This window comes from Procambarus clarkii, chromosome 60 (genome assembly GCF_040958095.1).
Source record: "Procambarus clarkii isolate CNS0578487 chromosome 60, FALCON_Pclarkii_2.0, whole genome shotgun sequence".
In the NCBI taxonomy this organism is placed as follows: domain Eukaryota; kingdom Metazoa; phylum Arthropoda; class Malacostraca; order Decapoda; family Cambaridae; genus Procambarus; species Procambarus clarkii.
In genome coordinates this window covers 16,303,079-16,318,924 of record NC_091209.1, presented here as the reverse complement: position 1 = coordinate 16,318,924, position 15,846 = coordinate 16,303,079, and the positions used below count along the sequence as shown (strand labels likewise).

The following is a 15,846-nucleotide window of genomic DNA, read 5'->3' as shown; positions in this document are numbered from 1 at the left end:
AAAGTAAATTTATAATTAATTGAAACATTACTAATTAATGTAAAACTAATTATGTACAACTTTACCCAATTAAAACATTACTTCTCTGTAGTTAGGCGATGTCATGACACAAAAAAATCCAACTGTTTTGCCGAACCAGATGCATTAAAAAAAACGTACGGTGTATTCATTTTTACTACTACGTCGTATTTTTAACGCATTGGTGTATTGCGTCAAAAATTGTGAGGTGCTTGATAAGAGAACTGGTTGAGAAGCTCCGCGCCGTGCTGTAAACACACTTTTTAACTCACGATACAATACACTTCAATTATTTACACACTATAAATGTTTTGGTGGCATAATTACCAGCAATATTATTAGGCTTCACTACCATCAAAATAGACCACTTAGCTGCAGCGTGAAAACAGCTATTCCTGGGGTGACTCCTCCCCCCCAATGCACGCACACACGCACGCACATCGTGACCATTAAGTGGTGGAGCTGTTTGCAAACACTTTCCAGTTATAAGCTTGTATATTGAGCCGAGTGCATCTTTATAGCTTGTTTAAGATTCAGCTACTGGGAACAAAACAAAGTAGCACGGACTATGGTGAGCCCGTAGTTTATAGCTTTAAATTCGGACATTTTTATTTACACGTGGGCTGGCTGTGATCTGAGGGAGCCGAGAGCGCCCATAGGGCTGTTCCTAACATGCAGTCCGCGCACGCACCTAGGCGGAAAACTCTATTTAAGTCATAACATGCCTTCATATGTACACTGTACCTGCATAGGTTTACTGTTCTTCCTGTGTAAAACTATCGATCCTTTTATAATAAAAGGAAATGTATATGTTTATCTCTCAGAATGTTCGGTAATATGTTTATTGTTTGTGATGTGTGTCTATGTATGTATTAACACGATGTACTGAACGGGGTGAGAATAGCTTGAGCTACCTCATCCCTTTGTGTGTATTTTACCTCAATAAACTTATTTCAATTTATAATAAACACAAAAAGTTGCATTGAAGAGGAGAGAACAATTGCTGAAACATTTGGCCCGCTACCGTTAGCGAGGCTGCCTGTAAACTGTGTACACAGTACACGATGTTTACACTAAGAACATAAAAATAACAGACTGCAAAAGGACTATTGGACCATATGAGGCAATTCCTATTTATATCGAATCAAACTAATTCATGCAAGCGTCTAGTCTAAACAAGAAATACTCAAGCGATGTAGATCTTGTCTACTGCAAAAACTTTGTTATTTTAACTTGCATAGTTAAGAGAACAAAGAGGTTATGTTCCTCAACATGTATGTGCCTCTGTACCTATTCCCACTAAGGTTTGCCCATAGCATGGATAGCCTATGGAGTACCTAACTAACTTTTAATAAATAAAATAAATGAAACTGCAGAAAGCCTATGAACCCATACAAATAAGATCATGTTCATATATCTAAACTCATTCATATGCATGTATAATCTTTGCATGTATAATCTTAAGTCTGATGCAATCTGATCCAATCTTAAGTCTGGTCTAATCTTAAATCCAGCGATCCCATGTCATATTATGTTATCCGGTATTTTGTGCAATACAAATTTACAACCTTGTTCCAAACCAATATTTTCCAGGGCGTTTCCTGAACCTAAACTGACCAGGACAATTGACTCATCCTCGCCACAGTGTTCCCGGAGAACAAGATGTGTGGCTTCAGAGTCCCTAGCATGAGGTAACTGGAGTTTTGCAAGCACTTTATAAACTCGTGCTCTTGAACATAAGAACATAAGAACATAAGAACAAAGGTAACTGCAGAAGGCCTATTGGCCCATACGAGGCAGCTCCTATTCTATAACCACCCAATCCCACTCATATACTTGTCCAACCCGTGCTTGAAACAATCGAGGGACCCCACCGCCACAATGTTACGCGGCAATTGGTTCCACAAATCAACAACCCTGTTACTGAACCAGTATTTACCCAAGTCTTTCCTAAATCTAAACTTATCCAATTTATATCCATTGTTTCGTGTTCTGTCCTGTGTTGATACTTTTAATACCCTATTAATATCCCCCCGGTTATGTCCATTCATCCACTTGTAAACCTCTATCATGTCACCCCTAACTCTTCGCCTTTCCAGTGAATGCAACTTAAGCTTTGTTAATCTTTCTTCATATGAAAGATTTCTAATTTGGGGAATTAACTTAGTCATCCTACGCTGGACACGTTCAAGTGAATTTATATCCATTCTATAATATGGCGACCAAAACTGAACTGCATAATCTAAATGGGGCCTAACTAGAGCAAGATATAGCTTGAGAACCACACCAGGTGTCTTGTTACTAACGCTGCGATTAATAAATCCAAGTGTCCGATTTGCCTTATTACGAACATTTATGCATTGATCCTTTTGTTTTAAATTCTTACTAATCATAACTCCCAGATCCCTTTCGCAATCCGACTTCGCAATCACAACACCATCTAGCTCGTATCTTGTAACTCTATCATCATTACCTAACCTCAGAACTTTACATTTATCAGCATTAAACTGCATCTGCCAATCCTTTGACCATTTCAAAACCCTATCTAGATCAACTTGAAGTGATAGTGAGTCCTCCTCCGAATTAATTACCCTACCGATTTTCGTATCATCGGCAAATTTGCAAATGTTGCTACTCAAACCTGAATCTAAATCATTTATATATATTATAAACAACAGAGGTCCCAGGACAGAGCCTTGAGGCACTCCACTTACAACATTTTCCCACTCTGACTTGATTCCATTTATACTAACTCTCTGTTTCCTTTGGTATAGCCATGCCCTAATCCAGCTTAATATAGCACCCCCAATACCATGAGACTCTATTTTTTTAATCAGTCTTTCATGTGGCACTGTATCAAAAGCTTTGCTAAAGTCAAGGTATACAACATCGCAATCCTTACCACTATCAACTGCCTCAACAATGCTAGAATAAAAAGATAACAAATTTGTTAAACATGAACGGCCATTTATAAAACCATGTTGCGACTCAATTATTAATTTATGTTTTTCAAGATGAAGACGAATTTTATTTGCTATTATAGATTCGAGTAACTTTCCCACAATAGACGTTAGGCTAATTGGTCGATAGTTAGACGCAAGTGATCTATCTCCTTTCTTAAAAACTGGTATCACATTAGCAACTTTCCAAAACTCTGAAGATAGCCTCAAAGATAGCCTTCAGTCTCCGTGGTGTAGTGGTAAGACACTCGCCTGGCGTTCCGCGAGCGCTATGTCATGGGTTCGTATCCTGGCCGGGGAGGATTTACTGGGCGCAATTCCTTAACTGTAGCCTCTGTTTAACGCAACAGTAAAATGTATACTTGGATGAAAAAACGATTCTTCGCGGCGGGAATCGTATTCCAGGGACCATAGGATTAAGGACTTGCCCGAAACGCTACGCGTACAAGAATGTACAAGAATGTAACAACTCTCAAAAAAAATAATGCACCCAAAATTTACCAGAGTAGACTACTGATCACGTGGCTCTGCATGACTAACCATCCTGCGTGATGGGGATTTTTAGCATCACATTCTTGACACACACTGCAGTCCACTTCATATAGTCTAGGGTAGCTGCACAAATGCAAATGTATCTAAATGTGTAAGTGAAACAAAATCAGTTTACTCTATAAATATTGCAGGATCTTGGAAAATTTCGCCTCCCCTGAATTTTAATATGTATAAAACTGCATTTAATGTCAAAACTTAAAACTATGATCTACCCATGAAACTCTTGACTAGAAACACGTTTCCTTTAACTGTCTGGTACACAACCATACTTACCTGTTTTCTTACATGTTTGTGATTGATAGTTCTATCGTTGTCTAGTCAGTGGTCAGCCTTCAATGATGTTTGCTTTATCTTATGCTGTTTGTCTCGGAGCATTCAACGTTGTTGAATACCTGGTTGATGGGGTTCTGGGAGTTCCTCTACTCACCAAGCCCGGCCCGAGGCCAGGCTCGACTTGTGAGAGTTTGGTCCACCAGGCTGTTGCTTGGAGCGGGCCGCAGGCCCACATACCCACCACGGCCCGGTTGGTCCGGCACTTCTCTTAGAAAACAGTCCATTCTTTTCTTGAAGATGTCCACGGTTGTTCTGGCAATATTTCTTATAGTCGTTGGGATGATATGTTAATGTGAAGAAATATGCCCACCTAGAATGGACTAGTCACTAAATACTGTCATTAGAGTTATAACTTTGCTTCTTGTTACAATGCCTATAATTTGTCATGCAGTTGTGACAGCTCCCTTATCGTGTCTTTTTCTTTATAAGGTATACCGACACGGGTATCCCCAGGTCTTCTACGTGTAATCCTTTAGTAGTGAGGTTTGACTATTTTATGTGGTTCTGGTTTTGATTTCTGAATTTTTACCGCGAGCTGGCACTTGTCTTCATTGAACATCATATTTTATGTTGTCCACTGAAGACCTGATTGACATCAGTATAGAGGTTTGCTGTCCTCTATAGTGTCTACTTTCAAATATTAAGTGTCATCTACAATGATATGATGAGCTACTGCAGTTTGTCATTGTTTGTGTGGGATATGAGAATGAGGAGGTACTGGTGAAAGTTTAGGCCCCTGAGATATAGTGGCTGAGCTGGATTTTTAATTTATTGACGATTACTCTGTTTTCTATTTGTTAAATAGTTCAAGATAGCAAATCGAGTCACTGCGTTGCCAGTCATTCCTTTCGTGAACATTTTGTGTGCAAATACACCATGGTCACATTTCTCCCTGCAAACGCAGATAAGGAGGAGTCCTTTTATTGGGCTGAACTAAAATCAGCAAGAATACGGGGTTCTTGGACGGATTCTTGTAGAACTATGCTGCTGTTTCCTATTCCGAGTGAGCATCTACCACCCAATTTAGCATTCTCGGGGCTACCCCAGCCTGTTGCTCCATTGTGTATACCTACTAAGTCTAGTCTTTTGTCAGGAAAAGTGTTGAAGCCTTGCTAGCAATCGAGAAAATCTTTATATTCTGACATACGTTTGAAACTGTCAGAATTAAATACTGGAAATTTGCAATCACTCCTTATGTTATTCAATTTCTGCCGTATGAAAAAAGATATTTGATATACTTTATTGCATGGTAAGACATCTGTTAAGGTTAAGAACATAAGAACAAAGGTAACTGCAGAAGGCCTATTGGCCCATACGAGGCAGCACCTATCTAAAACCACCCAATCCCATTCATATACTTGTCCAACCCGCGCTTGAAACAATTGAGGGACCCCACCATTTCAATGACTCGATTTGCTGTTACACGTCAGTACTCTTGAGAGAGTCGGGGCTGGGTTTTATCCACAGTGCAGCCAGCCAGCCGTCAAGATGCCGTAACCGGAAATGACTTGGCCAAACATGCGCGTCCCAGTTAGTCAGGTACGTAAGGCCAGGAGGACGGCAAGAGTGTGTATGGATGTACTGGATTCATCCGTCAGGCTGAGAGCATCTGCATCCAACAGCTTGGTTGACCAGACCACCAACCTTAAGGTCTGGTCAGAGACCGCGCCGCTGGGGCATTGATCCCCGGAACCAACAACATGTGCACTGCTTTGGTCAAGTTAGCCTAGGTAAGGTTACACTCCCTAGCCCCTGACCTAAGCATGTCTGGGGTATTTATAATGTAGCCTTTTACGGTATTTATCCTCAAACTGCTCTTCCGTTTTGATGCAGCCCCTTTCACTAATGAATTGTTGCAGGTTAGTCGTTGTTTGTGAGTCTTGAGGATAGTAATTGTGGTAATTGCCAAGGGAATTGGTCGACGCCAGAGGAACCCAACAAAGAAATATTGCCGGAACAAATGTGGAAACCTGGAGAAAAACTGGTTTTCTGCAAGAAGTGCCGAACCAACCTGTCTGTAGTAGACAAGTGGGTCTGCGAGCCGCTCCACACAACAGCCTGTTGGACCAAGTTCTCACAACTCAAGCCTGGTCCCAGGCTGGGCTTTGGGGAGTAGTAGAACTCCCAAACCCATCCATCATAAAACAGCCAGGTTGGCTCCAGGTAATACTATAACCTGTTTAGCATTGGAGGCCATTAAAAGGAGCCTTGCCTCTGCCCAGTGTCCAGCAGAGAGAGCCCCACAATCTATTGAGCTGTAACTTTGTTAGCTTTGCCAGCCGACCAGTTGGAATCACACTGTGCCCTTGTAAGGATGCCAGACAGTTGGTGTGGGACTATACTTGCATATCCACCCTGGGAACCACATACCCCCACCTCTCTGTCGGGCTAGTAGGAGCCGCGGCGACACAAAGAGACAAGTCAACCATGTACAGTACAGGGAAATAGATCACCGGTACAACTTCGTTCCAGTAGGATCTGAGACCTAGGTCCATGGGGAGAGAGCGCAAGAAGGTTTCTTAAGGATCTTGGTTCCAGGCTCATAGACACTACAATATACCCTGGAGCAGCAAGTATTCTCTTCCAGCGCCTCAATGTAGCGATCCAGAGCCCGCTGCATCCTCGGTTCCTGCCCGGCGTCAGAGGAGTTCGAAGAAATCTACAACCTCCAGGAAACAAATTTCCCCTTAATGTTCACTTTTTGTAAACAATTAGATATGCAACTTTATAACCTTGTATAATAAAGTGTATAACTTTAAAAAAGGGGTGGTAGGAGAAGTGAACACTCATACGTATTCAGAGCTAAATGGAAAGTTTTCTCTGAATGATCTGTGTTCCCTTCTTCAAGGCTATGGGTCCCTATAATTGCACCAGAGGTGGTACTCCCCCCCCCTATTATATAATATATATATATTATATATTATATTATATATATATATATATATATATATATATATATATATATATATATTATATATATATTATATATATATTATATTATATATATATAATGTATATAATTAAATATATATATATTATATAATATATATAAATAAAATAAAAATAATATTTTAATAATAATGCCAATAAAACAAATTATTATTATTATAAATTTAGCAACAAGCAGAGGCAGTAGAAACCAATTCGATCCACATCTTTAAACTAACATATGACAAACTCGAGGGTAATAATCGCATCAGATTAAATAATAGTGGCAAGCCAAACTGCTTTCCTTCCTACCAAAACACAAATTTGGTACACGCATTGGTAAGTACACCGATAACTGCAATAAGTGAAGTGATGAAGGCAGGCTCCATAGACTAACATACACATCTTCAAATATAGACTTGACAATAGGAAAAAAAAGTCTCTGGAACCTATACACTGCTCGACTGAAGGTTGAGAGGCAGCACCAAAGAGCTGAGAGCCAATCACCACCAAGAACAATTAGGTAGGTACACGGAGCCTCAGTTATCCCCACATACGAGTTTGTTCCGTCAAATAAACCTTTCAACTTTGTCCAGACTGATGGGAAGCGGCAGCATTTTATGTCCGACTGTAAATTGGTTTTGCACTTCAGTTATATGTAAAAAGAAAAGAATTACACAGCACAGAAAATGTTTGCATCTCCTGGTCAAAAGCCCTTTAATAATACCTACAGCAACGACGCCTATAACAATAATATTCGTTTATAATACAGTATAAACTATAATAATTTATATCATAAATCAAACCCATATTCTTACGGCAACCATTCGGTATTCCGCCGTTAACATATTTACATATGATAAATCCTGCACAGAGGCAAACTGTAAACCCCAGCTGGGCGACACGACTCTGCATTGTTTCCGTCCGGTGCTTGTGTTGATTAAACAATTCACTTACGCATAAACAGGACACGAAACTTGCATCTAGACAAATACAACCATTAATGGACAAAACGTACATGTGGGGGAGGTGTAGCCTACTGATTTGCCACTAGGCTTACTTTTATGGAAACTTTTTATTTTCATTTCAAAGTTGAACATTATATTTACAGTATGATGTGATTGGTATAAATGGTGTATGTGGAAATCCTGAATTTGAGTCACTCGTTGAATTTCCCGGGAAGGTTTTCTTTAATAATTATTCGGAGAGCGGCCAGGGATACCCTGGAGCGCAGGGCCCTCCACCCGACACACGACCCTGCCAACTGAAGCATCCACTCAACCTCCTGGCCACAACCTGCTGACCTAGTTATCTGGATCTTACCTGGAGAGGGTCTCGAGAGTTCTACTTCCCGACCCCGTAGTTAGCTCCACGTGGGAAAAGTTTTTTGGTCTATCAAGCTGATTTATTATAAAGATTTGTAATGAAAAACAAACTCTGTATTGCGTAGTTTCTTTAAGATTCGTGAATATTTGTGGCAACATATACACGAAATTCAGTGGTAGGAATTGACGACTATCTAAAGGGATACGAAACCCGTCCTCAGGAAATGTTCGTCAATGTAGCGGATGATCATTGGTAACGAACGAGTCCTCTCGAATTATACATCGCATTGTGACATATATATATATATATCCTAATGCCAAAAACTGATGTACTACAAAATCAAAGCGGCTCGTAAAATTGACATGTCACATTGCAACCCATTCTCCTGTTTAGATAGATTGCACCATAGAACAAAGATAGCCGTTCTAAGCAATTAGATAGTAGAACTTTGTAACACTCGCTTTATAATCGGGAAAAAAATGAAGCTAAAAAACAAACTTAAATATTCCTAGGCATAGTATAGCGCACACGTGTACTATATTAGGTCTCAGATATGGTGTATTAGGCCTAGGAAAGTTAGGTTAGGTTAGTTTGTCTTTACAACATAAGTAGAAAATAGTGTTCCTGTTTGTCCAACTCGACAGTGTCGATTTCCACTTATTAATTTTGTTGTACATCGGTATATTACATTATATATTATATTATATATATATATATATATATATATATATATATATATATATATATAGCATTATATATTATATTATATATATATATATATATATATATATATATATATATATATATATATATATATATATATATATATATATATATATATATATATATATATATATATATATATATATACACAACGGTCCTCATTGTTACTATAAGTACTACCAAAACAGGAGGATGTGCTGCACATTTTCTATTCGTGGAGCATCAGGTTAGGTTCCGGCAATTCAACACATCAGTTTAGTGACGCTGTGCGGGTTGTATGAGGACAGGCTGGTTACAGCCTACCGTCACGCTTGCGTTAAACACCTGAACTGCTTTACCCCGGTAACTATACAAACCCCATCCGTCACCCACGATACAACTGAGCCCCCACACACTCGACGTCAATGTTCTTATACATCCAGCAACCAACAGGATGAATCTTTGGAAAGACCCTGTGGTACAGTGGTATACGTTCACGACCCACAATCCTGGATCAGTAGCGTATTTGGTGGAGGGGGGGAGGGGGAAGACCATTCTTCCCCCTAGAACAAATTTTTCGAAAGTGGCGCCTTGTCATCAATTTTAACTTTTTTTTTAGTCGGCTGAAACAAAGTTCTACCTTCGTTCTACAATGGGCGAGGATAGATTGTCTGGGATGGTTTTGCTCTCCATTGTAAGAGTTGGCTACTGAGTTGGATTATAAAGAATAAATAAATGTGCTAGAATGAACATTCCATTCACCTGGGCTGTAAAGGAAGTCTAAATAGACTTCAGTGAATGAAGTCTAGACGAAAGAGACTTAGTTCTTTCACACTGATTCCATTATTTATATAAACAGGCTTCCCGTCTCCGACAGCTGGGTATTAACAAACGACCTTTTCTCAATGGGTAGAAATAACCTAAGCTACTCTTTCCTTTTGAGATATATTTTAGTCTCAATAAACGTACTTGAACTTTTCTCAAATCTAAATAAATTGTATTATATACTGGTGGCTTATGCATTGTTAAGCTATGCGATTGTTGTGATAATTTAGTGTTTACAGTACAAGCTGGAAGTGAATGAATTATGTTTTGAATCATAGTTTCGAACAGTCAGTGACACTGCAAAATGCTGACTATACCCACTGGCATAGTCCATATTTTGGACATATATATTGCAAACCCGCCAGCTCTTTAATGACCCACTGATTTCGTAGATGCTCAACAACAGTCAAACAAATTCAAAGCAAACGACTTGGGAAATAATTTAAAACTAAATGAGTAAATAAAAAATTATACAAACCACGGTAATAATGCATAATTTATGCGTCCAGAAACTCATTCTTCCAGCCGAAATTATCAACAGAACAGCAGGACACGACACTAATTACATTTTTAATAGCATTCTTCATTAGTAGAGCGTTTCAATGTTAGGTAATTAGGACTCCCCCCCCCCTCCCGGGTTTGTCAGCCACATCATCACCAGTCTGATCACCACTGCAGCCAGCTCCTCCACTCCAAGTGAACAAATGCACAAGGGCCGTGACGAGGATTCGAATCTACGTCCAGGAGCATCCCAGACGCTGCTTTAATCGACTGAGCTACGACATGGTAAAAAGAGTTGAAACCGAAGTTCTACTGAACTTCCTCCACTCCATGGTTCCTCCCCCAGCATATGAACAGTCTTCAGAGACTTGAATACAGTCATTTTAAACACATGCCATATATGACAGACCAGATTTTTAATGTGGCATCAGTATGAATTCCTTATTTCAGTAAACATAAAACAGAGTCTGGATCAGTCCCAGAGCTGAGAGAGAGATGTGTTACGAGGAAAGACTAAAGGAATTAACTCTCACGTCAATAAAAAAAATTATTTGGTTGGAATAGTACACAAACATAAGGCCACAGGAGGAGACTATAAGTAACCAAATGAACCATAGACATAATACAAAAATTCAAGGGTCTGCAGATCACAGATGGAATGCGCTAAAATGTAGCGGGATTACATTCCAGTTTCAAATATTGAAATATCAAAGTTCCAATATGTTCAGGAACCTGTAAACCAGTTGAATGAAGTCTGAAAGGCGGAAACAAAGAGCCGACCTCCCGCAAGCACAATTAGGTGATAATTTCGGGTATAGTTCCTAACGCCAGCAACAACCCCTACCAGTCAGCTGCACACACCTACTGGTCCACTGCAGACCCACCACGACACAATAGCCACACAACAGACTCACAACAGACTCACCACAGACCCACAACAGACCCAAAACAGGCCCACCACGGCCCAAAACAGACCTACTACAGCCCACAACAGATCCACCACGACTCATAACAGACCCACCACAACCCAAATCAGACCCCACCACGACCCAAATCAGACCCCACCACGACCCAAAACAGGCCCACCCAAAACAGACCCACCACGACCCAAAACAGGCCCACCATGACCCAAAACAGTCCCACCACGACCCAAAACAGACCCACCACGACCCAAAACAGACCTACCACGAACCAAAACAGACCCACCACGAACCAAAACAGACCCACCACAGCCCAAAACAGACCCACCACGACCCAAAACAGACCCACCACGGCCCAAAACAGACCCACCACGGCCCAAAACAGACCCACCACGGCCCAAAACAGACCCACCACGGCCCAAAACAGACCCTAAACAGACCCACCACGACCCAACAGACCCACCACGGCCCAAAACAGACCCACCACGGCCCAAAACAGACCCACCACGGCCCAAAACAGACCCACCACGGCCCAAAACAGACCCAACAGACCCACCACGGCCCAAAACAGACCCACCACGGCCCAAAAGACCCACCACGGCCCAAAACAGACCCACCACGACCCAAAACAGACCAAAACGGACCCTAAACAGACCCACCACGACCCAACAGACCCACCACGACCCAAAACAGACCCACCACGACCCAAAACAACCCAAAACAGACCCACCACGACCCAAAACAAACCCACCACGACCCAAAACAGAGCCACCACGACCCACACAAGACCCAGGAGGGCGGACACAAGAGCGTGGGCAGGAGGACCCACCATGAGACAAGTGAGGACCACCACCTCACCGCCATCACCCGCGCCTCTACTCATCACTCCCCGCCTCCTGGGGCCCTGCCGCCCCACACACACACACACACACACACACGCTACACATGAGTGAACGAGGACAAAATATGAGTTGTGAGTGCATTATGAGTACCAGAGGAGGAGGAGGAGTAGGCTGAAGGGGGTCAGTGACTGCCTCCTGGCCCAAAGTGCCTCTGACCACCACAACAAACACCCTCCCTTAAGCTTACCTTCACATTGCGGCCACAGGATCACTAGCAGGTATAAGACAGTGTAGCTCCATAATCCCATGTTTATAGGCACTGGTTAATTCCTTAGGATTCAACATATAGTCCCCCAAATATTTACACTACAATTTTTTACACTAAGCTCCCCCAACACACCCTCTTTGTCTTCACCATCGTCACACACTGAGGGAGTCCCGCTGACGTCACGCCCGGGATGAACCACGCCGCCGCCGCCGCCCTCGCTGGAGAACTCGTACCGCGCAACCCTAATATCTCTTTCTCTCTCTCTTACACGCTGTTTTCACTCTTACTGCAATAACCTATTTGCTAGCTAGCCTTTAACGACTCTCTATGTGATTATATGCGTCGGTAAAACAGCCTCTAAGCGAGGTGCGTGAGTGTGGATGTTATGTTGTTGAGGAAATTTTGTTGTGTTTTGTGGGATGTGAGGTGTTGGAATTTAAAATGTAACGGTATATACTATTTACGTTTTCACGATAAGCTCATTGTGAACTTGAAAGACTAAATGGTGAGGTAATTATAATGGTAGAGTTTATCATAGGGGGAAATTAGAGCAGTGATGGCGGTAGTCGCAGAAAACGCATCAACCCCCATTTTCTGTTGCCTTTGTGTGCAACGCGGAGGACGAGCCTATACAAATGTATTGTTATTATGATGGCAATTCAACATAAATTTATTTTACATCCATGGGGCTTATATATTTGTATGTAATTCCACAACTCCCACCACAAATGCTGGGTATATTTAAAAGTGTTCATTTAAATTTATAAATTTTCAGGGTAGAAAGCCATAATTCAAGTTGGCCGGGACAGTTCTTTGTTCGGATTGAAAGTCAGCTTCACAAGAGTAAAGTAATAACCAATTGCACTTCTTGCTGGCAGGAATTAATAGCGTGGCGATAATGACATCCCCTTGTCTTGAAACCACCATGCGGAACCAGCAGGGAATGGAATTTAGGTAATCATTGGCTCTCTGAGAAGCGTTCTTTGTTCATTGACTAAAGGAGGTAGTTTCTGCGTAGTTTGAGCTGCCTGCGGTGGAGACCTCCTGGCCAGTGCCTAGTTTGCCCTCAAATCATTTAACTTTTTGCCTTATATATGTGACAGGAAGTTATACTTCAAGTTATTGTGGATTTTACATATGTTGGCTTGACATTCAGATGATAATATTATTTAATCCACTGTTTGGAGCAACCCTGCAGCGTAACTCTCCTCCTCCCCCACTCGGATGCAATAGTACAATGCTCACTCCCCACGGCGTTAATAAGTCAGTATTTGGCTTATTCAGCAGGTAGCAACCATTGGAAACGATGAATCTTTCATATGAGATGTACTGGGCACTCAACACTCTCCTCTACACACAAGCCCCATATCTGGCTCACCTGTCACGGTGTTCAAGAGTACTTGATACAACACCCTTAAAGGATACCTCATCAACCAGGCTGTGGTTCATACGTCAGGCTGCGAGCAGCTCCATCCAGCTGCCCGACCACTTGGGGTGGACTGGTAGAGATTGATTGATGAAGATTAAGCCACCCAAAAGGTGGCACGGGCATGAATAGCCCGTAAGTGGTGGCCCTTTTGAGCCATTACCAGTATCAATACATGATATTGGAGATCTTAGGAGGTGCGACTGCACCCTGCGTGACGGGAGATGCCTCCCATGGCGCTAGAGGGACGGTCTCGCTTCATGCAGGTCGGCGTTCAATCCCCGACCGTACTAGTGATTAGGCACCATTCCTTACCGTCCGTCCTATCCCAAATCCTTATCCTGATCCCTTTCAGATGCTATACAGTCTTAATGGCTTGGCGATTTCTCCTCATAGTTCCTTCCTTTCCATCCAACAGCCTGGTTGACCCAACCACCAATCAGTAGGCCTTACCTTACCTTGAGGTGCTTCCGGGGCTTAGCGTCCCCGCGGCCCGGTCGTCGACCAGGCCTCCTGGTTGGTGATCTGGTCCGGGAGACCGGGCCGCGGGCACGTTGAGCCTCGGAACCAACAACAGATAGATATCAGGTTCAAGTTCAATTAAGTCTATTGAGATAATAAAATACAGCTCAGAGCAACTTAGGCTATTTCTACCCTCGTCAATATATGGTCCCTCACGAGGCTCACAAATCCATACGGTACGCCGTATGGATTCGTAAATCCATACGGTACACCGGTCCAGGAGGCCTGGTCGACGACCGGGCCGCGGGGACGCTAAGCCCCGGAAGCACCTCAAGGTAACCTCAAGGTAAGGTACACAAATATTAATCAGATTTTACATTTCACATTCCACTAGTATTGACAAGGTGGAGATCTTATTGCTGCTGCTGTCATGTCTTGTTTTGGTCAAGGTAGACTCAACAAATTGGAGAAGGTACAAAATGAAGCCATGAAAATAAGCTTAGGATGCCCAAGAATTGCTATGATTGCGATAATGAGGATTGAATTGAACTTACAGAGTATTGGGGTAGAATTTCAGAGATAAATATAGTTTCGGCGATTAGAATAATGAAAGGCTGGGGATGTAATGAAGTAATGTCAAAATGTAATTAAATAAATGTCTATTTATATATACAAAAGCAGGCGATGAGTCACAATAACGTGGCTAAAGTATTGTTGCTTATTTATTGCCTGTCTCTACTTCCTCATCACACTCACGGGAGACATCTCCCGTCACGCAGGGTGCATTCACACCTCCACAGATCTCCAGTATCATCTCTTGATACTGGTAATGGCTCAAAAGGGCCACCACTTACGAGCTATTCATGCCCGTGCCACCTCTTGGGTGGCTTAATCTTATCAATCAATCAATCCTCATCACAATCGACTTGAGAATGGTCCAGGACGGACCGAAACGTCGTCGTCCCTTCACATTCTATATACAAAAGTTTTCATTTTTGAAAACCCAGCAGCACGCACAGCGTTTCGGCCAGACAACTCCCGTCGGTAGTAAGCAGTGTGCTGACTGTTGTACTTATACAGTGTTGTGTGGACCAACGTGACCGGGATTCGGGCCAAGAAGAGTTACAAGACGACAGTAGTGGCCGTCTGTTGGGAAGTGCTGCTAGCATGTAGACTGTTGCCAGGGTGTTAGTGGTGAGTCTTGCACGTATTATTTGGGACCCCTGTCAGCGTGTTGCTGAAGACCTCTGCCAGGTCTTTATAGGAACAACCGTGGACATCTTCAAGAGGAAACTAGATTGTTTCCTTCAAGGAGTGCCGGACCAACCGGGCTGTGGTGGGTATGTGGGCCTGCGGGCCGCTCCAAGCAACAGCCTGGTGGACCAAACTCTCACAAGTCAAGCCTGGCCTCGGGCCGGGCTTGGGAAGTAGAAGAACTCCCAGAACCCCATCAACCAGGTATCAACCAGGTGTCAGTCCGTTTCTCGAGAGCGGATGTGGGGTATTTGGACATCGTGATAATAGGGTGTGTGAGGACTGGCTAATATTAAGGAAGGGGAGCTCGCTGATGATTACCATTGAACGTGAACGACGTATACTTGAAGACAGTAAACTCACCGGGATTTGAAGAAGACTGCAGATATAAAGTGTCCTATGCGAAAGAGACACTGTGTACATAACTACTTATTTTTCGATACATAATATATTGATGAAGGTGTTATTGCGTCATGTTTACCTCCCTTTATTCCTTGACTTGCTATCCGCCAATTGTTGATAGTTAACC

At 42.3% G+C, this 15,846-nt stretch overlaps 1 protein-coding gene across 4 annotated transcripts in view; it reads right to left on the bottom strand.

Moving 5' to 3' along the window:
• The window catches only part of kuz (zinc-dependent metalloprotease kuz), a 183,903-nt gene extending 171,552 nt beyond the window's left edge, over nt 1-12,351 (bottom strand). For all 4 annotated transcript variants that reach the window (XM_045756130.2, XM_045756131.2, XM_045756133.2 and 1 more), the window contains exon 1: nt 12,155-12,351. In XM_045756130.2, the coding sequence (XP_045612086.1) occupies nt 12,155-12,215 (61 nt within the window). In that variant the 5' untranslated portion in view covers nt 12,216-12,351. The remainder of the gene's footprint in view (nt 1-12,154) is intronic.
• Between the last annotated feature and the right edge of the window lie 3,495 nt (nt 12,352-15,846).